General features: G+C 31.4%; 1 protein-coding gene across 1 annotated transcript; it reads left to right on the forward strand.

Moving 5' to 3' along the window:
* The first annotated feature begins 24,386 nt into the window (after positions 1–24,386).
* LOC120071510 (trihelix transcription factor GTL2) lies at positions 24,387–26,914 on the forward strand. The gene is made up of 2 exons (XM_039023833.1): positions 24,387–24,997; positions 25,331–26,914. The coding sequence occupies exons 1-2, from the start codon at positions 24,522–24,524 to the stop codon at positions 26,679–26,681; spliced, it is 1,827 nt and encodes a 608-aa protein (XP_038879761.1). The 5' UTR covers positions 24,387–24,521; the 3' UTR covers positions 26,682–26,914.
* Positions 26,915–27,163: the final 249 nt, after the last annotated feature.

Consider the following 27,163-nt stretch of genomic DNA (forward strand, 5'->3'; position numbering starts at 1 on the left):
GACTTGTGAAAATAGTTACGTTGGTAATATTTATGAAAACTTTGTGGTAACCAAGTAAATAAATAGAGTTTTGGGTGTGCTGTTGCGTTGATGAAAAGGAAATAAATAAAGGTGGCGGATTTAAGAAAGACAGTTTTGTTGATAGATGCAATGAGTATGTGATGAACGGGTTGAGAAGATCTGTAACTAGCATTACTCAAGAATGCGTCAAACTATGCGATCATGTTAGAACTATGCACAGCAAGTCATTTTCCAATGTAAATGCGATGCTCCAAAGTCCATGACGTATGTGTTGAATGCAAAGTGTCCATAGAGCCTAAGTCTCTACTCTCGTCCTATGCGTTGATGCAAAATGCATGAAAGCAAGGTGACCACATATAATCATATCTTATCGCTAGAATGCATGCGATGCGTTGATAACAAATAGTGCTTATTCCTAAGCGCCTATCTCTCGTTTATACGTTCTAATCTGGTTCTTCCAAACCTAGATTCTGACCTAACCTTTCCAAGTCTAGATCCTGTCCTTAGACTACTCTCTCGAGTATCTCTAATAGATGAATGAAGCATACATAAACAAGATAATCGCAAAGAATTAAGATTTCCTCATTATGCTAACTAACTGCTTCTGAACCCATTCAACTAATTTAGCTACTCATGCATGGATGACAGAGAGTGAACAGATATAGAGAAAGAAATTCCATTCTTATAAATGAGTTAAGTACAAAATTACAATGCAAAGTAAAGGTAGAGAGCCTGGTAGCAATTCTTTGCTGATTGAGGCTTTTTACACTAAATCTCTATTCTGATCTACAAATGTTCCCGGTTCTGCAGGCGTCGACCTTCTCTCTATCTGGGAGCTTCCGGCGCTTTCCCAAGTTTATCGGAACGATCTACCAACACAGATTTCTTCCTCGTGTCTACCTTAAAATGGAAAAGTAAACTATGGACAGAGGTGTGAACTTGTAAAGTGGTGAATTAATCGACTGCTTAACCCCTTTGCTGAAGAATGCATTTGGTATTTATAGAGTATCCATGGTAAAAGGCGGCTTCTCTCTCCTGGTTGTAAAGATGGGACAGCTTTAATTCCTTATTGATGCGCCGGATAATTGTTACCGATAAAGATGAATGTACTTCGTGGCCGTTATCGGCTATCAACTTAATTTGGATCCGACTGCCATCAGCTTTCTGTCCCATCGCTCTTAATTATCCTTTTACCCAGATTCGTCCACCATGTTGCACTGACCAAGTTGCAGTGATTCTTCTTGGGCGAATGTTTGCGAGCAATATCAACGCAAAGCCTTGCGGTGAAGTTGCCCTCGACCAATGTATTCCTATGATCGCAATCTCTGCATTGCGTTAACGCATATTCTGCACAAAAATATAAAGATCAACTACTCTAATGCGTTGGACGCATGCGACCACAATATTATAGAAATTATGCTTAATGAACGCAATTTAACATATTTTATCAATGCAATCCATCATTGTTTAATAGTTTAGCACTATGATCACGTGCATTTCTACCCGTTATCAAAGTACTCAAATCAAGCTGAATTGAAGATGAACTAGTGAGGGTTGAGTAGGGTTTTCAGATTTTTCACTTCAATAAGTAAACTCAGATCAATCAATAATCTTTCTGCATGGAGCTTCTATATATAGATAAAAATCATACAAACCAATAGGGCTGCATGGATGGCACCACCTACTTGATGATTATTGCAAAATTCAATTGGAATTTGGTGATAATTCAATAAAATGTAGTTAGTGGATTTTTCCCAAAATTGGAAAAATCCACTAACATGATTTCAAATAAAACCATTTCATTTTATGTTTAAATTAGTTTTATAAGATTAATTCAAAAATAATTAATTTAAATAAAACTAATTTTAACTTTTTAATTAAAATAATATTATTTTAATATTTTAATATTAAATTAATAAAATGCCAATTTCACCAATATAAATCAATTTCATATTTAAATCATAAATTAAATATTAATTTATTCTCCAATTTTGTTTAATTTCAATTAAATTAAATATTTTTTAATTGTATCATATACAATCAATTGAAAACCCTAAAATTGAATTTGAACATTTCAAATTCATAACCCTAATTTTATACATCAATACTCAATTTTTTATTCCAATTTAAAAGCTAGTAGAAAGCTATCAAGTGAAAGAGTTTCACTAAGCGATAGCTGTGTAGAGACTAAACGATCGCTTACCTTTGACTATACAATTGTCACTCAGCTGATCGTAGCTAAGCGATCGAGTGGCTAAGTCTATACAATAGGTTGTCGTTTGCTACACGATTGACCACATCGTCTATATGATAGACAGTGTATTATCTCCCACTTGCTCAATCGTCTACTCGATTGTAGACCTCCAATCTCTTCCTCGAGACAAGATCAGACAAAGCCCACAATTCTTGGATTCTCACACCGAGAATACCAAGGTAACCATTGTGGTGGTGTTCTCACTCAGTTCGTGGATCGAGTGAGACTCAATTAGTTTCGTGGAGGTTGTGTTCGTTGTGTTCGTGCTATGTACCGGTCGTTGTATTGGAGTGTGCTGCTCTTGGACGCTTGGAGATTGATCGAGGGAGTCTTGAAGAATAGTTCTTCAAAGGTGTGCATCCTTTATCCCTTGTATCATCGTTTAGCATGCTGTAATTTCTGGTTGTGCATGACCTGTTAGTTTATGTTTAGACCGTAATTGTTTTGTGTTCAATTCGAATGGAATTTGGAACGATCTCTTCCGCTGCTCATGAAAATCCTCATGTAAAATTTCCTTCAATTGGTATCAGAGCCAGGTTGTTCTGATAATCCAAATTTCACTTCTATTTTTGAACTTCTTCTATAGTCGTGGTGGGTTTTAAGGATTCTACATTGTGTTTAAGAGTTAAATGCGTTTGTGGATGTGTTGATGAATGTTTACGGGATGGTTGCCTCTATTTAAAGCTTTCTACAAGATTACAAAGTGTTAATTTGTAAGGGCCCCTCGTTTTTTGGTATAACTAACAAGCAATCGAGTCTGTATTTCAAAGTGTTTGAAGTTGTTGAGTCGTTTGTGATGAAGTTTTGAAGTACGGAGATGCGGTTCTCATCGAGGAAGAAGACCAAAGGTTGATCGTATTGTGTAGCTTGAGGAAAATGATCGTTGAGATTTGGCTAAACAATCATGTAGAAAAGTTATGCACGATTGTGTAGTATTTACTAAACGATCATTTAACGAATGCTAAACAATGGGGTAAAATGTTTACTCTATAGCGTAGCGTTAGTTACTCGATTGCGTGGATGTTGGAGGTAACGATCGCATAGAGCATTTGATTGTCATCGTTTAATATAAGACATGCACACTAAACGATTGTGTAGTTAACATGCTTCATCGCATAGTCACAGACTACACGATCACCCAGTATTTGATACCTTGACGCTTACTCAACGATCGTTTTGACGATTTTTCTTCACAACATCTTTCTCGTTTAGTCGATCGCTTAAGGCTTGCGTTGCAAGATGCGTCCTACATGATCGCATGCTTACATGCTTCATCGCATAGTCAAAGGTACATGATCGTTGTTAAACGATCGTTTATGCTCAAATAGTATTGGTAAACGATTAAGTAAAGAGTTTACTCTCTCGTATAGGCGATCACAAGGAGTTTGTTACACGATCAAGAAGCCGCATTTCTTCGCCAGGATGGTTCAAGACCCGGTTCGCCTGTATGAACCGGAGACTCATTATGCTTTGTAATAGTTAGCTTTTTTTTTTAGGATTTTGAGGTTAATTATGTCGGTGCATCAAATTTTATTTAATATACATGAGATGTATGTTGTTTATATGCCATAGTGTATGACATATAGATTTAAAACCAACCTTAGGTTATGGAATTATTCATGCATCATATATTATAAGTATTATAATATAGTTTCTTGCATGATGAAATTACAAGAAAGCATACACATGCATCATAAAATATAAGAGTTATATTTGTGCATGCATTAAGCATATGCATCATCTTTATATTATAAGAGTTATAGTATAAAGGTGTAAGGAAACATGTATGCTTGGTTCGTTGTTGTGTTATATAAATGTTATATAAACGTAGCAATGAATGAACAATGCATGGAGCATGACATTTAAGCTTATTTGTAAAAGTTATGAATGCCTTGTATGTATAGCTTCGCATTGTAGATGGTTTTAGTTGTTTCCTGTTATAAGCATTATAATAGAAATTAGAACTAAAATCGATAAGAAAGAGTTGCATGCGAACTTAGGTGAACTCATGTTTTAAAAGCGTTTTAAAATTGGATTGAGATAGACTTAAGTTCAAGGTTCTAATAAGATTAGACACCTATATTTAATCTTTTAAATCGGTTTAATAGGATTAAATTGATTTGCGTAAAAGATTAAATTTGTATTAAATCTATCTATAATTGATTTGCATTATATTTAAGCTGACGGAAACGGAACAACCCTACCTAGGAACCTACCTGGAAAGGTGAATTAGATAGATTTTGCTACAAGCATGCAACAGTTGATCAAAGACTTCATTAAAGATTTTAATGAATGATGATCAAAAGTTGTTTCAACTTTCCAAAGTAAACGTTACTTTTGGGCAAACCTAAAAAGTCACTTAGTTAAAATTCTTAGCCGTGTTTTTTCTAAGTAAACTAAACCCTAGGTTATAAAATACTCAATGAGAGGAAGAGATATATATGATATGTCAATGATTCCACTCATGTTTCTCCCTAAATGTTCACGTCGTGAGATTCATGCTTGGCCTTGTGGTGCCCTGGGAGCATCCCCCTTCGGATGGTGTTTGTATGAGTTAATATCAAGGTGGACGAAGAGAGTGTTTATAGTAAGTGGGTGAAGGGTATGTGTCAACATGTCCTGCGGTTTGCTTCATTGGTTTGTATCATAAGATCTTCTTGCACTCCCTCGTGGCACCCTGGGAGCGTCCCCCTTCGGATGGGTTTTGTGCAATTAGTCAATATCAAGGTGAACTCCAGAAATGGATAGGGTCACTTTAGTTTTTGCCCAATCGGATTTTTTCCCCATCGGATTGGTTGCTTGAGGCGGAACTCTAGGGCCTAAAATGACAGGTACACTTACGGGAAATTGTTAAGCAAGTTAATGATTTCTTGACCAAATCAATGATGGCTAGTCGTTATAGGAGTAAGAGTTGTTATGGTATTAATGACTGGTTAAGAATGTCTCAATTCAGAAGAGGGATAAATTGACTACCCTTCAGTGGCTTTTGTCCTAAACCTTTGAAGCGTCATTGCGAAACTAGATGTCACAAAGGGTTCATTTCAGTTTTGCTAAACCGTATTGGATGTTGTTTTTTAACGAGTATTTGCCAAAAACCTAACGTAGGTCAATGTGTTTGTTTTTTTAGCAACATGTTTAATTTTCCGTTAGTTGCCTCTAATTTGATCGATTACTGATGCGTGGAAAATGGAGTAAATAAATATGCATGCGTCTCATGATATGCGTTCGTTCTCCATGCATCGTTGGTCATGCGTTGGACTAAAGGATATGCAATATGCGTCTAAAAATCTATGCGATGACCATGCATTCCTGCCACAAGTTTTCTTGCTCTCTCGCCAAGTATAACGAGGTCGCAAGTTTCTTGGGGTGATCCGAGGTCGAACTCAGGGACTTGTAGCTAAATGTTGCGAAGTGATGTGTTTACGACAAAGAATAAAAGAATAATGATGTTTAAGGACTATGCGTTACTCCTACTCCCAACTAAACAGATTAAGTAATGGAAGTATGACTATGAGAGTTGGTAGAGACACGACAACTATTAACGCGTAATAAAATGCATGGAAAAATAGATAAAATGGTGGAGGGGATGACTTCACCGAATAATTAAGCTTGATCACAAGGGTAACCATAGCCAGCACAAGTTACGCGACCATGCTATACACAATTGTCTAGGACGCATGCAATGCATATGCGATAATGTCGACAGGACTTATGTCTAAGTCTCTATTCTTGCTTATGCGACCTAACACACATAAGACAAGGTGACTGCATACCACTATATCCTTGTTTTAGGGCGCATACGTTGTGTAATAGCAAATAGAACTTATACCTAAGCCTCTATTCTTGCTCATGCGATCCAATCTGACTCTCTCAAGCCTAGATTTGATTTTTAGACTACTCTTTCAAGTATGTCCAAATGATGAATGATGCACTCATAAGACAAGATGATCACATAAAGCATGGTTGACATAAGATTATTCCTATCTCTAGGAACACTGCTTACTTTGCTTAGTGAGTTCCACTACTTACCCTCTCGGGCAGTTAGTCGTCGCTGATCAACTCATACACAAGCATTGCGACAGCTCATAGACAAGCGTTGCTATAGCCTCACACTAAGCAAATAGGATTTACTCACTATACTCACGCAACGCACACCTCTCGGGGGTTTGCTACATGCTTCATATGTCTATGCCACATGATTAAGTATACGATACTCTAGCAATCTTACTTAGTCGTTGCAATGAAAGTAAATGATGATAAAGAATAGGTAAATGAAGATGGAAATGAAGGAAATAAAGAGATGCATTGATTACAAAATGTATTAGTCTTAAGCCAAAATGTAATACAATACAAAGATAGAAGAGAGATGGAGGGCCAGATGTAGGCAATGTCTTGCTTTCATCAGAAGTATGCCAAGGCTGCCGGTGATGCCATGGATGGGCGGTGGAGTAGTTTCTCTCGAGATCTATCTCCAGTTAAGCTCCGATCATCACTCGGAATGGTTGAAGGAATGAAGAACTCTCAAAGAATGTCTTCTCAAGCTCTCATCTGTGATCACAAGGATCTGCCTTAAGGCAGAAGCTTGGATGATTTGAAGTTGGGCTCTAAGGCTCTATTTATAGAGCTCAATCGTCGACAGCATTAATGGTCCTGCTCTGAATTTCTACTACTAAAGGCGTGATGGACCTGCTCTGAATCTCTGCTACTAACGGCGTGGTAGGTGAAATGTCAACATCATCTTTTGATACTCCCAAGGTATGTGTTCATGCTTGGTTTCCGAAGTACCATCACATTCCACCACCCTTACATTCATCCCTCCATATGGTTATTACTCTGTAGCTGCAACCTCTATGCGATAGATACATGCGGTTAATGGCTGCAACATCCATGCGACGAACGTATGCGATCACCTTTGCTATGGTGGGATTCACCGCATGCGATTAATTCCTGCGATAGCTACAAAAGTAGACATTTGGACGCAGAATAACGTATAATATTGGGTTAGCCAAGATTTTTTATGTTGATCGACGCAAGCTCACTTTTCACATGAATTCTTAGTATAATCACCGCATATTCTACTTGTTGGCCTTCATAATTCTAAATAAAAGGCTATAATAACTTGCATTTCTACCAATTATCAATTATATACATTGAAAAGATTCCGTTAATACATATTTCTGCTAAACAACCTTGAGTTTGTCATGGTTGAGGAGTGTCCTCAAGTCTCGACCCATGATGCACCGTGAAATGTTTATAATGCATATGAGGTATGGATGAAGGCTAATTCATTGGCCTGACTTCACATATTGCATACCTGATGTTTTGGCCAAAAGGGTTGAAAACATGGTCATTGCACGTAAGTTCATGGACTCATTGTACGAATTGTTTGAACGTCAGTTCTTACTTTTTGAGCACAAAGGGATGGATGACAAAGAAACTAGTAGTGTCTGTTCCCAAGATAAACTCCAGTTAGAGAAAGTAAATATTGCTGACTCTGATGAAGTTCATCGACGAGAAGTATCCATCCTCTATCCCTTGTGTCATTGTTTAGCATGCTGTAATTTCTTGTTGTTCATGACCTGTTAGTTTCTGTTTAGACTGTAATTGTTTTGTGTTCAATTCTACTGGAATTTGGACGATCTCTTCCACTACTCATGGAAATCCTCATGTAAGATTTTCTTCAGAAACTCCCACATATATGTAGTAGGAAAGGATATGCCCGTTTAGCTGAAGGTATGGTAAAGATCATTATTACTATACTTCAATTTTACTTTAATATTATGTGTGAGTTCATTTTTTTAATCTTATTTTGTAGGGAAAAAAAAGTAGTTCAGATCCAACTTCAATCATAAGGATTGTGTTATGGATAAAAGCATACAAAAATTGGGAAGGACAACCGGTGAATGCATACAAAGATTTTTACTTAGACTTTACTATGTTCTTTTCTTGTAAAGGTTGTCAATTAAGAATTGACTTTGTAGGGATAATTAGATTATAGAGTTTCTGGTCTTTTGTTCAAGAATGACTTGATTGAATTGTATTATGTTTTTTTTCCCTTGGGGAGAAGGGGGCTTGAAAAAGTTTGTAAGCATAGACTTTGTTCGGATATTATGTTTATAAAGTATGTAAAATTTGGTTGAATATGATATCATTAGACTTTAATATGTTTTTTTTCTTAAAATGTTGTTAATAATAATCAACTTTGTCGGGATACTTAGCTTATAGACTTTGTGGATTTTTGTTAAGGAATGACTTGATTGAATTGTACTATGTTTTTTTTCCTTGGAGGGAGGGGGGCTTGAAAAATTTTGTAAGCATTGACTTTGTTGAGATATTATGCTTATAGAGTATGTGAAATTTGGTTAAAAATGATATCAATAGAATTTTTACTATGTTTTTTTTCTTAAAATGTTGTTAATAAGAATCGAATTTGTTTGGATACTTAGTGTTGGAAGGTACTAATGCGCAGCGGAAGTTACCAGGATCCATAAGCACTCCAATTCATTAATTTTGACAGAAAAGAAAACATGCTTCAACAGAAATAAATGGGTTTCATGACATACCTTTGAAGAACTTCCTCTAAGCTCGAATCCAACTACAGATCTCCTCTGAATCTTGTTGTAGACCACCCCAAGATCTTCCTTACTATCCTCTTGGTGCTCTAGATTGAGTAATGGGACTCAAAATAAGCTGGAATTAAGGGAATTTGGAGAAACTCACAGCAGCAACCCAGTAGAAGAACAACTTCTTTTCTCATGAACTTTTCAGAAAAATTGTTCGATTGTCTTACCTTCAAAACACTCCTATCTCTTCAATATATTGCAAATATTCATACAAAGAGATTTGCTGCATGAGATGCAGCTCATGCTTGGAGTAAATGAAGACTTAAAGTGGGTTGTTTAGTGAGCTACTACATGAAGACAATGGAAAAACACATTTTCCAACTTTGTGATTTTTCTTCTTTTTCAATTTTAATAAATTGGTTTCATAAATAAATTTTATTTAATAAAATTGAAAATATTATTAATTTTACAAAATTAATTTCATAAATCAATTTTCTTAATAAAATTAATAAATAATTATTTAAACGATTTAAATAATTCTAATTTATTTAATATCAAATATTAAATTAATTTTTATACAATTCCATCTTAGAATATTTAAATAATATTTAAATACTATTTCTCCAATATCATTTAATTCTAATTTGAACACTTCAAATTAACTTATCAAGCTATTCTAGAGCTAATCCATTTACGAGCTATTAGGGGACCTCGCAGATCTACAGATCATGGGCTCCAACGATCCGAGATTAATTGGTAAAACTCATTAAACCGATCTAACCCCCATTCGTTAACTAATGGATGATTCCACTAAAGCCCATAATTGAACTCCCCTCAATGTAGATATATTATGTCTACTTGATATAACCATGATTAGTAAGTTAACCTTTCATAGGTTGTTTGAAATAATGGTTGGGTTGAATCTCTGTTTTACCTCCGAAATTACTTCTTGTTCCTTAAATCCCACTGATCCCCTAATGAACAATTGATTTGTGATCCAATTAACAAATTGAATCCCTCTCAGGCTAATGAAAGGGTGAGGCCTCTTGTTCAAGACCCAAAATCAACACTTGAAGGGAACAATCTCTCTACTAACCCTAATCGGGTAGGAGTGAATAACGTCTTGCACCCTATGTTCCCAGCTATTCATTTGGTCTTATCCCCAAAATGGTAAGCTTATTGAGTAGAGGCAGTTGGTCTACTCTCATCGTTTGCATATCAAAGGATAATCCCGAATAAACAGTAGTTCATAATTAGCTCAGGATTAAGGTCAAGTTACCTAGGTTATCGCTTTGAAATAGTCAGTCTTAAACAGTAAACAACGTTATAAAGTAAGAGTGACTGGTTTCGTGGTCTAATCTTACACAAAACTCATTTGTACAGGACACCCCCACTCTTCATGTCTCAACATGAACGAATTAGGATCACTTCGTTTGTAGCACTTTACAAGTCTTTGTAACAACTCAGAGTAGACCGCATCCAATAGTGTTACCAGAATAAGGTACCCAATCTTATTCATATACTATAGATCATTTTGATAATTTACTCGAACCTAATCCACTTGTATGTCTCCACATAAAGTTAAAATACTCATGTAATAGTCAAGGGACTTAGGTTTATTAGATTTCTAAAAAACAATATATTCAATAACAACTTTATTGAATTTTCAGAATAAGTTCTATTGTTTACAAATCATGAGTTTTAGGACATAAAACCCAACACTTAGCTTATAGAGTTTGTGGACTTTTGTTGAAGAATAACGTCAATGAATTGTACTATGTTTTTTTTTTTGGGGGGGAGCGGGGGTGGTGGCTTGAAATAATTTATAAGTATTGACTTTATTAGGATATTATACTTATAGAATATGGGTGATAATGGTATTAGACTATACTATGTTCTTTTTCTATTGGAGGACGGGGGATGAAAAAGTTTATAACAATTGACTTTGTTGATATAATTAGCTTATAACTATGTTTACTTAATTCAAATCTTGGAAGAGTTATACTTGTGAATTTGTTGCTAATGAATAGGCGGAAATATAGGATTCATATTATGTAATTTTGTGCATACTTGTTGCTAGGAGCGCATTGAACAAACTGAGGCTGAGATGATAACTTCAACAAATAACATGGTTGATGATGCTTTTAGTAAAGTTCTTGGCCCTGGTCGTGGGCATGTAAGAGGACTTGGGTTTCATGTGACTCGTTCAAAACTATTTGTCTTGTCTCAACTATGTTCTTTTTCTATTGGAGGAGGGGGGATGAAAAAGCTTAGAACAATTGACTTTGTTGATATAATTAGCTTATAACTATGTTTACTTAGTTCAAATCTTGGAAGAATTATCCTTGTGAATTTGTTGCTAAAGGATAGGCAGAAATATGGAATTCATATTATGTAATTTTGTGCATACTTGTTGTTAGGAGCACATTGAACAAACTGAGGCTGAGATGATAACTTCAACAAATAACGTGGTTGATGATGCTTTTAGTAAAGTTCTTGGCCCTGGTCGTGGGCATGTAAGAGGACTTGGGTTTCATGTGACTCGTTCCAAACTATCTATCTTGTCTCAACAAGATAACAAATACAAGGTTCTTGAAAAAAAAATATTTGCAAATGAAGGAGGAAATGATAGAAATCAAACAATGAAAGATGAAATGATAGAAATGAAAGAAATTATGTCATGTTTAATAAAGAAACAGGTAATCTTTTTGTTATAAAAACAGTGACTCAAATACCATTTCAGCTAGTTTAGTTTACATAACAAACTTTATCTTGTAACGGTCAGATGGTATGTGTTATAAATATAACTTATCAGAAAAAAAAAAATAAAAGGGAGAGAATCATCGTACTTTATATTTACTATAAACAACAACTGCTGTAAGTAATCTTCAAGTGAGAAAGAAAGAGAATCTTTCCATAGGCATAGGCTTATTAGTCAAACCACGTAAATCTGCATGTTCCTTCTTTTTTCTCTTTATCTTCTTCTTTTCAATCTTCATTTGTTTCTCTGCAAATCAACAAAAACACGATCTTATCAAATCACAACGTTTTCAGAGTATCGAGTTGCATCAAGTCACAAATTTCACTCATCGAGTAACATTGAGTCAAGAATTTCTCTCATCGAGTTGCTTCGAGTAAAGATTAATACTCGTCGAGTTCCTTCAAGGAAAGAATAGAAACTCATCCAGGAAAGAAGGAAAAATCCATCGAGTAACGAGCAGAAACTCATTGAGTAACGAGTATTTACACATCGAGAATTTAATAGTGCTTATCGAATAAGAGAGAAAAATAGAGATAGCTTTACCCAAAGAAACAGAGCTTTCCTCAGCCATTTCTTCACCAATTCAGGATTGATCTTGATTAATTAGGCCTACACAAGACAGTATAACCCAATATTTTTGTTAAGCAACTTACATTTATTATTTTTCTATTATTAGTTAATTTCACTTTTTCTGTTTCCTATGAAATTATCATAGATTGAACAAAGTGAGAAACTTTTAAATGCTACTGCAAACATACCTAAACCAACAAACATTCCTTCAACTTTTCCAATAACTTCTCTATCGGTAAATTTATTTGTAATGTGGTTCAAATTATTCTTGATTTCATTATTATCTAATTCTAAAATCTCATATTTCTCTTTTGATAGAGTATCAATAAGAATAGTTAAATTAAGTGCAAGTTATTAGATTGGTATTGCTCAGGAGAGATTGTTGTAGAAGGATGATGGTCTTCTAGTGATCCAACTGTTTTTGTTCATCACATTCCTATTGGTCCACATGCAGTTAGAGTATGGGTTGATGTATCAAAGAAACCCAATGCATATTTGTGGAGTCCTACATCAGAAATGATGTGCATTGAAGAAGCTTTAGGGAGTACAGTAGCATGGCCATCCGATAAAGTGACTATTGGTATGTTATTTTCTAAGCTTATTTATCTATATCTATTAAACATTTTCTATATTTTCTTAATATTCACTATTATTGGTTTCTACAAATCATATATTGATAATATATATATTATAAATTTATGTAGGTGAATGAAATGATGTCTTACCAGAGGAAAAAAAAACTAACAATGACAACTCAACTACATGATAATATAATCTTGAACACTGGGTGAATTTTGCATTTTGAGGGCAATGTTGTTGATACATTCACTAAATCCTTTATCTAACATGTATCATTTAAACGACAACTTTATTCAACGAAATTATTGAATACTTTATTTTGTAATGTTAATAGATTATGAATGAAAGTTAATAGTATTTATTGTGTCATGAAGTATTTTATGTGTGTAAATTTTAACTAAAATTGAATACTTGAACTAAGATTTATCAAAAACTAATTAATTCAAAAATTAATTTTGAGAAAAAGTTACTTCTTTTATAGCCATGAGTTAAAGCTATAGAAAGATTTATATAGAAAAAATGAAATGCTATGAAAAGTTTATTATAACAATTAGAAAAGATAAAATAACATTACTATAGTATACAATTATAACTATAATTATTATATTATAGCTCTGAAAAAGGCTATTGTATGTTAAATATAGCACACTATTTTAGCTATATAAACATATTATAGCTTTAATAAAAAATGTATCAAATGTTTTTGTAGCAACGTATATAAGTTATATCTTCATACTCTATAATAGCAACAATTATAGCTTTAGAAAAATACTATAGAAAGTCCCAGGCTTTTAATAACATGGGTTGTCAGGTGTTGGGAATGTCCTAAAACTCGTAGTTTGTAATATATGAAACATATTCTTTTTCAATAAAAGTATTATTGAAATTGCACTCTATTATAAAATCCAATAAACAAACTCATGACTATAATATGAATATTTTAACTTTATGTAGAGACATAAAAGATGATCAAGTTATATTATATAGCCTAAAAGATCTATAAGTATATGGATTGGGTACCTATCCTGGGGACACTATGGATGCGGCCCACTTTCTATACTGATACAAACGATGTGATCCCGAAATCGTTCATGTGGAGACATGCGAGTGAAGACATCCTATGCAAAAGACGTTTGCATAAGATTGGACCACGAAATAGTCACTTTTTCTTTATAACGACCGTTTACTGTTAAAACTGGCTATTTCAGTTCGATGACCTAGGATAACTCGATCTTAATCTTAAGCTAACTATGAACTCCTATTTATTTAGGATTATCCTTTTGATCTACATAGATGAGAGTAGTTCAACAACACTGCTCAATAATCCTCCCATTTTAGGGATAAAATCGGATATATAGTTGGGACTTAATCTTGTAAAATGGAATACACTCCTACACAATTTAGGGTTAGCAGATAGGTTATTCTCTTAAGTACTGATTCCTGGTTTTGAATAAAGGGCCCCCTGCCCTCTCATGATAGAGAGGGACATGGTTAAGGAGCAAGATCTGTAGGTCCATAAAGTCCCTCTACTAGCTCGTAAAAGATTAAAGCTTAAGGTCATGATAGAGAGTTAGAATATAAACCAACTATTCAATAGAGGATTAGTGGTGACTTAAGAAGTAAGATGTATTTACAGGGGTAAAATGGTAATTTTGACCTAGCTGTAAATACGAACGACTTGTGAAGGATCGATTTATTGATCTTAACTAAATCAAGTCGACAGAAATATATCTACAGTTAGGAGAGTCCAACTATCAAGCTATAGAGGTATGTCTCAGTAGTTAATGAATATTGATTAATTTGGATTGAAGAGTTTAACCAATTAATCTCAAATCATTGGAGCTCATGATTTCTAGGTTCATAAAATCCCTCTACTAGCTCGTTTGAAATATTCAAAACCAATTTTAGGGTTTGGATTTGAAATGTTCAAATTCAATTTAAGGGTTTGGATAATTATATTTGATATAATTAACGTTTAAATTTATTGAAATTAAACATAGTTGGGGAGTTTAATATATTTAAATTTTTTATTTAAATATTGATTACATGAATAGGATTCATGTTTAAATTAGGTGTTTTATTAATTTAATATTTGATATTAAAGTATTATTTAATTAATTAATTAAATTAAAATTAACTTCTAGTTTAAAAAGGAAATTCAAATTATATTTAATTTAATTTTAAATTAAATATAATTAATTAAATTGAAATTGAAATTTTGGGCTTTTAGTGGAATTGTCCAAGATTTAGAATTCTTAATGGATTTTTCCACAAAACAACACTTATCCCACTAATTAAGTGCAATATGAAGTGTCAAATTGTTGAAGATTAGTGCTTGCATGTTTTAGTTGAATATATACTTCTGATTTGATTAGAATTAACCCCATGCAATTTGAATTTTAAGAGAGAAAATTTTGGAGAAAATTTTTCTCTAAAAACCCTCTCCAATCCATCTCCAATTCCCTCTCAATTCAGAGTTCCACCACTTAATCCAAGGCTGACAATAGTAGAGAAGATTCTCTTGATGGTCTACTGGAGATTTAAAGGTCAAATATAATTCGTGGAGATTAGCAAGGATTTGAATGAAATCTACAAAGGTTGCACTTTTGAAACCCTCTTTGTATAAAGTTGTTTTTATAGCATGATTATCACTCAAATTAAGTGTAATTAGAGTGATTAATGATTATGTTAGCTTCCGTATTATGCATATTTACTCTATCATCAGGACCTTCGAAAAAGGTTATGAAAGGTCTATTATAGCTTTTTTTTGTTAGTTATCATATCTATTATTTCTTGTAGTTCTCCACATAGGATTTTGAAGTTTTTGAGGTATAGATAGACGGTTTTGAGCAAAGTATGGAGATTTCATGATGACAAAGTGATAGGAGAGCATTGAAGGATCAATTCTACTATGGAAACACGGCCGTTCTAATGTTGGTTGTCTTTGGAAGCCATATTAAGCTAAACTTCTCATAGTTTTATGGGTAGATGATTTCGTTGGTTTAATTGTTAAACACTATTTCTTGAATGTTAATTTGTATTTACACTTTTCAACATGATTGTTCTTAATGCTTTTGAATGTTTGATCAATGTTTGAGTGATTCCATAATTTAAATTTTGCGTGAACAAGTAGGTATGCTAGACTATCGTTTGAACACATAGAAAGTAGTTGAATAACGATAGATATTGTTGGTGAAAAGTCTTTAACGCTTTGTTTAATTATCTAGTTTCAAGCAATTAGTAATTAGTAATTAAGTACAAAAAAATTGAAATATTCAATTTGGATAAAAGATTTTTAGATCTAGGTGTTGTGTTAATTATTTCAAGAGTCAAAGCAATCATGTTTGTTAATAATATTTATATTTGGTCACTTTTATTACTCTCTTGGTTTAGTTTAGACTATTTTGCATGAAAGTTGGTCTCCTAAACGAAATTGGAACGATCCCTAAAGTAGCTAAAAGAGTTTAAATCGGATTCCATAAAGACAATATTTAACCAGGGTTGTATCTTAAACTATATTATTACTCAACACATGTAATTGCACTATATCATTACACTCATTTTTTTAAAAAAATAATAATAATAAATTAAATTAAATAAGTGCCATTGCAACTATATGAATTATTTCTGTTAGAAACCAATTCTTTTTTTTCTTTTTATTTTTTCCTTTCTTTTGCTAAGTTTGGACATTTTATTTTGTCAGATCAATAAAACATTTTTTTTTCTGTGGCTAGATTTGAATATTTTCAAAATTAATTGATATATAATTCTCAATTTAATCCTTAATCTTTTATTACTCTCAATTTTAGTCTCAACATAAAATTTTCACTCGAATCCTATAAACTAAAAACATCAATTTAACAAAGACTTGTGCATGAATAAGAACAAAAAGAAAGAGAGAGAGGATAGCTAGAGAGTCAAATTTCATACCATTTATTTCATTAAGAACAAAAAAGAAACATTTTGAGAGAGTACAAATTATGTAATAAAAAAAAAAAAAAAAAAGACATTAAAACGAATATATATAAAAATATATTCTATTACTTTTCCTTTTTAATTTTTTTCCTATGGGTCCAATCCATCCCTCCACAAGTCCCATCCCATCCATGAAGAGATTTAAAAGGAAGAGAAATGGAGGGATATGATTGGAGAGCTAGAGAAGATAAAATAGAATTGGTTGCATGTGAATATAGCCAGGTTTGTTTAGGGACATAAATAATTGGCCCCAATCTCTGCATGTGTTCACGTGTCTGTGTCATCCAGTTGCCGTTAATTACACCATCATGCCCTCCCTTCTGCCCTTCTCATTTGCATAGGATTCTACATGGGCCCCACGCCCCTTCCTCCTCTTCTGAATACTATCTTTTTTTTTTTTTTTTTTTTTTTTTTTTTTTTTTTTTTTTTTTTTTTTTTTTAATAAAAAACACAATCAAATATTTATTAAATAATTAAATAAACTATGCTGCATCATCATCCTATCCCCCCTCCCTACCCGCACTTCACGTCGCGTTTCTTTCACGTACATTTTCTTCCCTCATTTGTCAAATCAATTATTAAAATTTGGGTATTTTAAATATTTATATTACCCGAATTGAAAATATTTATAAAATATAACAAAATTTTAGAACTATCAATGATAGATATACATTAATAGACACTATCAATAGATACCGATAGAAGTCTATCAGCATATATCATTGATAATTCTAAAATTTTGTTATATCTTATAAATATTTTGGTTTATTTTTCTATATTTAAGAACATCCCTTCCTAAATTTTAGAATTAGTCATTAAATTTTATAATATAATAATTTAGTCTTTATGTTATAAAATTTATAATGATTTAGTCTTAATTGAAGAAATTAATGTTAAGATTTAATCAGATTTCTTACATAAACTAGCCGATAATTTAATTAGAGACTTAATATTTTTATAAAATACAAAATTTACATCACAAACTTATGAAAATTGACATCTAATTTTGATAACTCTTTTTCATGTGAGAGACTAAATTGTTATAAATTTAAATGTATAATGACCAAATTGTTACAAAATTGAAATCGTTATCAACTAAAGTTCATAAACAAAATTGTTACCTTTATGAAAGTTTAGAGACTAAAAGTACTTTTTAAATTTTATATTAATCATTTTCAATATATATATATATATATATATGTGTGTGTGGGGATATTTTTATACGTAATAAAATTAGTTTATATATTACTTTGGTTCATTCTTTTTGTTTATGTACTTTTTAAATGTTTATTTTTTTTTTTTTTTAAATAATCATTTTGGTTATTTGCTTTATTATTATTTAATTTCATTTTAGCGTGACAATTTATTGATTAAATTTCTTAAAATGTAACCCCAAATTTGTATCAAATGATTTTTATGATTTTATAGAAGTTATGTTAAAATTTTGCTTACGAGATTTTGAAATGATCACTTTTTACTAATATATGAACCAAATTATACATTTTACATAGACAAATAAATAAAAGTTAAAAGTATATGGACAAAATAAATCAACTAAAAAATAGAGGGATTAGAATAGCATTTAAACAAACAAAAATACAAAAAAAAATTCAAAGAACTTTTTGTAACATATTTATATAACGCAAGATGTGGGAGATTTTCGAGCCTTTGACATCTTGGTCACAAAAATATGTATTTTATACTAGTTAAACTATTACGAGATATATATTTTACTTCCTCTTTATTTGAATGTAATTTTTTAAAAATAAATTGCTTTATACTATTTTAAAATATTAATTTTATTCTCTTATATTTTTCTTTTTCAAATTATGTTTGTGTTTACGAATATCATCAATATCGGCTAATATGTTTAGCCACTTGGCAAGAATTTAGGGGAAGAACTAGAATCTTTTTAAAAAAGAACTATCTAAAAGAAGCAAATTTATAATTTCTTCTCGAAATTCTTTTTCTTAGAAGTTAGGTATATCTTTTTTTTTTTCATTTTTTTTAATTTATAGTTATTTTTCTCTATATTTTAGTACCACGATTATTCTTTGAGGAGAGACACATGCCAACTATTGAATTTATTAAAATGTATTATAATTTATGACATTTTTCGTGTAAGAATTGCAAAAATCATCGATAAAAAAAAGTATGATTGAAATAAATGAAAAAACATCAGATGTGAATGAACACATTTAATTTTAATTATAAGAATAAGATTAAAAAATAGTGATTAAAATTAATTAACATATTCAAGGAGAAGAGACATAAAATTTCTGAGTATTAGATGATTTGAAACAAGTTTAGATATATTTTTCAAAGTATTAAAAAAAGTATTTTGTTGTATAATTTTTTGGCACAAAATGGAGTTTTTTTCTCTACAAATTTACATTTTAAACCATTTTATAAATATTCATCCTCGTAAAAATAAAATAGCATTTTCAAAAGCATCCTCACTTCTTAAGAAGGATTTTATTTTATTATTTTATTATTTAAAAAATAGGACATTTGGAAGTAATAGATTTCAACATGGGAGAATTACGTATAACATTACCATTACTAAATGGGCTCTAAAAAGGAAACAAAAGGAGAAACAAAATTTCAACGAAAAGTTAGGGATATTTTCAAAAATAGAAAAATAAGGAAAAATATCTTTCTCCATCTATAATGATAGTAGTCTATCACTGTCTAATAGAACTGATATAAGTCTATCATTAATAAACGATATATCACTGATAGACGCTGATAAAAGTCTATCGGTGTTTATCAATGATAGAAATTAATAGAAATCTATCATTGATAGACGTTGATAGAAGTCTATCGATTTCTACTAGTGACAGAAACTGGTAGAAGTCTATTATTGATGCTATCAGTGATACAAATTAATTCAAATCTATTCTTGATAGAGGTCGATAAAAGTCTATCAGTGTCAAACAATATTTGTTTTTTACTATTTTGTAAATAGTTTGACATTTTTTCTATATGTGAAAATTTCTCTAATAACTATGATTAAACATTTGATTATTGAAAACACCTTATAATAAAAAAAATATATAAGTTAAATAACTCCAATATCTAATGTATCAATACTTACAACAACAGATGTCTCGTTTGGACTATTTGATATGTTGTTTACTTTTTTAAAATTATGTTTGTTTAATTTTATACCACTTATTTATCCTTATTTTCATTTTTCTTCATTAACCACTTGAGTTTTTAGTCCAACTACGAAAACCAAAAACAAATTTTGTGAGGGACTTTTAAAAATAGAAAAATAAGAAAAATTATTTACACAAAATAGTAAAGTTTAATCATTTTAGACTTCTATCAGAATGATTAAAAATAGTTTGACATTTTTTCTGTAAAAGAGTATAGGGCTCCATCTTAAAACCAATTGACCATAAGAGGAATAACTCATCTATCCTATAAAGAGTGTGAGTCCCCTTGGTTTTTCTAATGTGGGATTCTCAACATGCCCCCTCAAGATGGTGCCTCAGCCTCTTTTGGGTTCACCAATCTTGATCGGATCACAATTTCTTCTTATTGGAACGACATCACCCGTTTTGGCTTTATGGGCTCTGATACCAAATCGAGCAGCTGTATAAGCTAAACTTGAAGAAGAAAAATAAAAATGTTGCAGCAGGAGATGAAGATCTGGGAGAGCAATTTCTCTTTTCTTTTCTGTATATTTGATTTCGTATATTAAATCTTTTTCCCATAAATCATACAGGGTAGTGATGTATAGATATATACACTTAGGTTTTAGAATAAAGACAAAAAAATAATTAAAGAATCTTCTATACAGTTGGTAGAGAATAATTATATGGCAGAAGCTGTTAGGAGAGCATACACATCAGCATCAGCGAGAGTATACACATCAGCATCAGCGAGAGTATACACACCAGCGATACCAGCGAGAGCATACACACCAGCGAGAGCATATACACTAGCGAGAGTATTCATATCAGCTTCTACATGACTCCTTGTCATTTGCTGACGAGGCAATTTGTTCTTCCTTGACATTTTCTATCAATAAAAATTTTTCTTTTTTAAACTACGTTTTGTAGTTTTCAAAATTTAGCTAGGTTTTTAAAAACAATTCTAAAAAGTAGATAACAAAATAAATCAATGGGTGAAAGTAGTGTTTATAAGTCTAATTTTCAAATACTAAAACCCATAAACCAAATGATTATCAAATGGAACGTAGTTAATGACCCAAATTTTATATTAATACTTTTAGGACATTTAATTATATAAGAACTAAACATTATTACCATACATACATATATACATACATACATATATATATATACATATACACATATATATATATATATATATATACATATACACATATATATATATATATATACATACATAGATATATATATATATATATAATAAAAGTAATATTTAGAACATAAGAGGACAATTCAGTTCACAATGGTGTTCATATCTCATAAAGTGGTTTAAAAAGTTGTTAGGACTAACATTATTTGATAGGTTAACACGTGCATGCCCTCCATGTATTTAATTCATCAAGTCCATATAGTACGGATATTATTATTATTATTATTATTATTTGTAATATATGAGGTGAAAAAATTGAACATAAAACATTGAAATAGGTAGTGCAAAATTTATTTGAATTAAATTATGCTCATTTTAATATTAAAAATGATTATTACTAGTTATTATTAGTTAAAAGATATTAATGATATCTATTAAATATAATATAAATAAAATTTGTGAAAATACATGCAAGCACCCTATACTTTCTAATAAATGGACCACATAAAGGGTACAATTTAAAGAAATATGTATCCATATAATTGTGAAGTGTTTTACCAGGTGCAATGTAGGTGATATATTCTTTAGAAAAAAACTGAAATAATTTATTTAAAAAGATACAATAATTTATTAATTTAATTTTTTTGTCAGTTTTTATAATTAGCATTCAAGTTAATTAAGGATATTTAATGAAATATTGAATTTATGTATGAGAATGAAAATTAATGTTATCATAATCATATAATCAGTAAATAGCTTTTTTGTTCACATATATTGTTTTAATGAAGTTAATGAATACTTTCCAAGAGGGATTAGAGAGGATTGGGATCAAGGTATTTTAATATTATGACTTCATTTTAGTAATTTTTTTCCCCAAAAAGGAATCCATTTTTTTAGAACATAAATGAAATTATAGCAATTCAACAAATAACAAATAATTATTATTTAATTATTGAATAAAAAATTTTAAAGGATTAAAATGTTTACAAATATAGTAAAATTTCATTATCTATCTGTGATAGACTGCGATAGATCGTAATAAACTACTATTTGTATTATTATGATATATACAGATAATAGTCTATCGCAGTCTATTACAGATAGATAGTAATATTTTGTAAATATTTTTAACAATTTTGTCATTTAAAATAATTAGACTTTTAAGTGTATGGGTTACTAAAAAAGAAAACGACAATTAATCACTATTAATTATTAAAAATTTTAAAAGACACTTAATTAAAGTGGATGATTTACTGATTTTTTTTTTTTTAAGAAAAACGAACGATGGTGCAAGTTAAGAAGATTTTTTGCTTTTTTAAGTTATTAATAACGAATTAAAATAGATAAAAGTATAATTATCAAATATTTTCATGGATAAATTTATATAAAAAGGTTTTTATGAGATTGTGGCAATTTAATATATTATATATATTTTATTTTTAAAATGACCTTACCTAGGAAACTTGTGTTGCAATAAGGAAAACTAAGATGTATGGTTGTAACAAAGGGATCAAAATTGGTAGGACCAAAATCATATACATTATAGGTATATATTAGCTGTTGAAAATGATACTCTGTACCATTTTATTTTATCACAGTAATGAGATTTTTTCCCCCTCTATGTAGTTTTTTCTTGAATGTTTTTAAGGAAAATTTAAATGGGTTGCTTGGAAATTACAAATATAGTATTTATGAGTGAAAATCTACCTAAATTAGAAATTATGATTTAAACCTGTAACATTAAGAGAATAATAAATATCTTATTACTGAAGTTATGCTCACGTTGCATTGCATTGAAATTAAGTTATGAGAATTTCTTTCGGTTACCAAGTACAATTATATTTTTGAATCAAATTAGATTAAATTTGCAACTCTCCCATTCATATACATGGTAAAAAATGTGTAGTAATTTTTTTAATGTAATTTAAACCAATTATATCTACCGGATAAAGATTTAAATTTTGGAAATATAATTTTGTTTTTTTTGTTTTTTTTTTTTTTTTTGTTTTTTTCCCATTTGATTGGGTTGATCAATTCATTGGAGTCAAGTTATGCTCGAATTAATTGCACAAGTTAGTTTTTTTCCCTTTGAAATAAAGGGAGAAAGTTACAAATACAGAATTTAAACTCGCTAATATCTTACCAGACCTTTGGAGTATGAAGTTGGTTATTATATTTATAGGTTATTATAATTGGGTTATAATAGTTTGTGTTTGGGGCGAAGTTTGAGTTATAATAATATGTGTTTAAGGTATAAATTATTTTAGTTTGAAAAAAAAAAATAGTAAACACAGTAGTAAACAATAAAAAAGTAATGAACGTAAAATAGTAAAAACCGTAGTAAATAGTAAATACGGTAATAAATGAAGGTTTTGAAATATTATTGACTGTAGCTAATTGGTGGTTTTGAAATAGTATCTGCTCTAGTAAGATGTGATTATTATCCTTACCCCAAATGTCCCATTAGGCTTCTTGGTAATAATTTGTTTTGGGTTTTTGGTTTTTGAGAAGGGTTGTTTTTAAATATAGGAAAATAAACTAAAATATTTACAAAATATGACAAAAGTTTAGAACTATCAAATCAGTGATATTGATAGACACTGATAGAAGTCTATTTATGTCTATCAGTGTCTATCATTGATAGTTATAAAATTTTGTTATAACTTGTAAATATTTTCAACAGTTTTAACATTTGAAATAATTTTCCATTTGAAAATTAATAACCCTATTTCTTCTCTCACTTTCTTCCGATAGTTTGCATTTTTCTTAAGTATAGCAGATGGATTGTGAAAACAAAAACAAATTCTTAAAAACTATTTTTTTAAAATTTGACTTAATTTTGAAAATATGGGTAAAAAACATATAACAGAACAAGAAATTTAGAGGTGGTAAGGATGTTCGTAGGTTTAATTTTAAAAAACTAAAAATAAAAAACCACATGGTTAAATAACGAAACCTTAATTAATAATAATTTAAATTCCACATGGGAGTGAAAAGATTTCAACTTGTCCTAATTATAAAAAATTAGATATACACAAAGTTAAAGCAATAGGGTTCAGTAAGTTAGAAATTATAATATGTATATAATAAAACACAAAACATTGGTAAAGTAGGTGTAGCATGCAGTGAATACTAACTGATATATGTCTCTAATAATGTGTGTGTTGTGTTGTTTGGAGGGTGACTTTCAGTTTCTTAGAAAAGGGTGTGGTGGGCTACATCTTTTTGTCTTCCACAACAAGACAAATTCTTCCATAAAGAAGATTGAGATCTAGAGAGAGAATAATAATAATAATAAAAAAAAACAAAAATATATAGAAAAATTAAAATAAATAAATAAATAAATTGAGAGAGAGATAGGTATAGTATTGTATAGTCTAGGGGTGTGTGTTTTGTTGTGTTTATTTGAAGCATTTTGCCAATTTTACAATAAAAGAGAGAGAAAAGAGAGTTAAAAAGAAGTGAAGAAGAAGAAGAAGAAGAAGAAGAAAGAGCAAACTACACCATGTTTGAAGGATCAGTATCTGAGCAACTTCATCAATTCTTAACTCCAAGAACAGCAGCAACACCTCCACCACCACCACCAAATTCCAATTCTCTTCCTTTAATTCCTCTTAATTTTGCTCTTCATTCTCCCAATTTCAACTTCCACCCTTTTGATTCTTACAATGCTAGTTCCACTACTCATCATCAAATTCATCTTCATCAGCCTCATCATTTTTTGCATCATCAATCTCCGAATCCCCGCGAGAATGGCAACGAGAAGAACGACGACGAGACGACGACGACTGGGAATAATTTGCAGGTGGCCATGGATTTGGAGGTTGACAGAGAGAACAACAACAACAACAACAGATCCATTTTGATGGAGGATCATATTCATCATGATGAATGGAGAAATGACGAGCTTCTTGCCCTCTTAAGAATCAGATCTAATATTGACAATTGCTTCCATGAATCCACTTGGGAACATGTTTCAAGGTCATCAAATTCAGCCCCTCAAAAATTTTAAAAGAGAATTTCTTATTGACTCTTCATTATTTATTTATGTTTTGCTTTCTAATTAAGCATATTCTTTGCTCTTTTCTGTTCTTCTATTTAGTAGGCTAGTTCAATTCAATTGTACTAGAGAGAGAAATGATATAATTATGATATTGTGTTTTTTTTTTTTTTTTTTTTTTCTCCTTGGGAAATACAATAATGTGTGAGGTGTATAACTTTAATATACACTTAAAAAGTAGAATAAATGCAGGCATATATGTTGGTTGCATTTAGTTTTTAGTTTTTTTTTAAAATTAATTATGATGGGTGCAGGAAGTTGGGAGAGGTGGGTTTCAGAAGGACTGCAGAGAAGTGCAAAGAGAAATTTGAAGAAGAGAGCAGATATTTCAACCACAATATTAACTACAACAAAAGTTGTAGGTTCCTCACTCATGAGCTAAATTATCAGCATCATCATCATCAAGATCAAGATGACCTTCTCTTGATTCATGACGGGAAATCCGACGACGGTGGCGCCACCATCGTTGTGGTACCAGAAGAAGGTGAAGAAGAAAAGGAAGCTGATTTCAAAGATGGAGATGGAGAACTGCAGGAGGAAGAAGAGGAGGAGGATTTAAGAAACGACGAAACAAGAGCGACGACTGAGGAAGAACAAGATGAAAGTAGTAGATCAAGAAATTGCAAGAAGAAGAAGAAGAGGAAAATGATGAGGCAAAAAGAATTTGAAATATTGAAGGGTTATTGTGAGGAGATAGTGAAGAAAATGATGATTCAACAAGAGGAAATCCACTCAAAGCTTTTACAAGACATGTTGAAGAAGGAGGAAGAGAAGGTTGCTAAAGAGGAATGTTGGAAGAAGGAACAAATGGAGAGACTTCATAAGGAGCTTGAAGTTATGGCCCATGAACAAGCCATTGCAACTGATAGGCAAGCCACAATCATTGAAATTTTGAACCAAATCACCAATTCAACCACTTTAATTTCTTCCTCTCCATCCAAAAAGGACTTACAAAATTTACTCCAAAGTTTGAATAATTACAATAACAATAATGTCCCAAATTCTCCTTCTTCCTCATCCTTAATCCAAACCCAAACTTCAAGCCCCAACAAAAAACAAGTAGTTGCTCTACCACCCCATGAAAATTCAAGCTCTTTTTCTAGTCAAAATGATCAAATTAAAAAACCTAAAAACCCTTGTTTATCAACTCAAATCCTTGCTCCACAAGATCCCAATTCCTTCATCAATCATTCAAACCCACCACCAAACCCTAAAAGTACTAGAAATCATAAAGATGAGCTTGATGAGTTGGGAAAAAGATGGCCAAGAGATGAAGTGTTGGCTTTAGTAAATGTAAGGTGCAACCTCTACAACAATGGTGACGGTAGTGGCGAACAAGGTGCGTCATTAAAAGCGCCATTGTGGGAAAGAATCTCACAAGGAATGCTTCAATTGGGTTACAAGAGAAGTGCCAAGAGATGCAAAGAGAAATGGGAGAACATAAATAAGTACTTTAGAAAAACTAAAGATGTCAACAAGAAGAGATCTCTTGACTCAAGAACTTGCCCTTATTTCCATCAACTCACTACCTTGTACAATCAAGGCGGAGCAAATAAGCGCCCAGAAAACTGCCCGATCGTGTCACCGGAAAACCACTCCAACTAGTCGGAAAACCACCTCGCAACTTCGTCCAAGAGAATTAGCTAATTGCACGGCTCAAATAATGATGTGGCTGGTATTTATCTAGCTATATATGCAGTTAGAAGTATGAGAAAGATCAATTTACCAATTGTATTTTAAATTTGTATTGAACGGACATATTTTACTGATTTTAACCTGCATTGATAGTGGACGAAAATGCTAAGAATGTGTTAATCTAATTGAGATATTCCAATGCACCTACCGATCGGACGTTTAGTGCTAAAATTGTATCAACCTAGTTTTGATAGTTTGATGCAAGCTTCAGATATTTAGTATCTTTCCCGGAAACAGAAAAAGGTAAGAGGTGAGTTTGAGTTCGTCTATGGTTGAGTTTGTGTGTACTTGGTCTGAGCACCGACACAGTGTGAGAAATGAGATCCCAAATTTAATTCAAGCCCATTTGAATTCTTTTTTAATAAATTAATATAAATTCATGCCAATTGCAT

This window comes from Benincasa hispida, chromosome 2, assembly GCF_009727055.1.
Source record: "Benincasa hispida cultivar B227 chromosome 2, ASM972705v1, whole genome shotgun sequence".
Taxonomy (NCBI): domain Eukaryota; kingdom Viridiplantae; phylum Streptophyta; class Magnoliopsida; order Cucurbitales; family Cucurbitaceae; genus Benincasa; species Benincasa hispida.

Coding starts and splice junctions, on each gene's coding strand:
- LOC120071510 (XM_039023833.1), top strand. CDS start 24,522: ATGTTTGAAGGATCAGTATCTGAGCAACTTCATCAATTCTTAACTCCA. Junction 24,998..25,330: donor ACTTGGGAACATGTTTCAAG/GTCATCAAATTC, acceptor TGATGGGTGCAG/GAAGTTGGGAGAGGTGGGTT.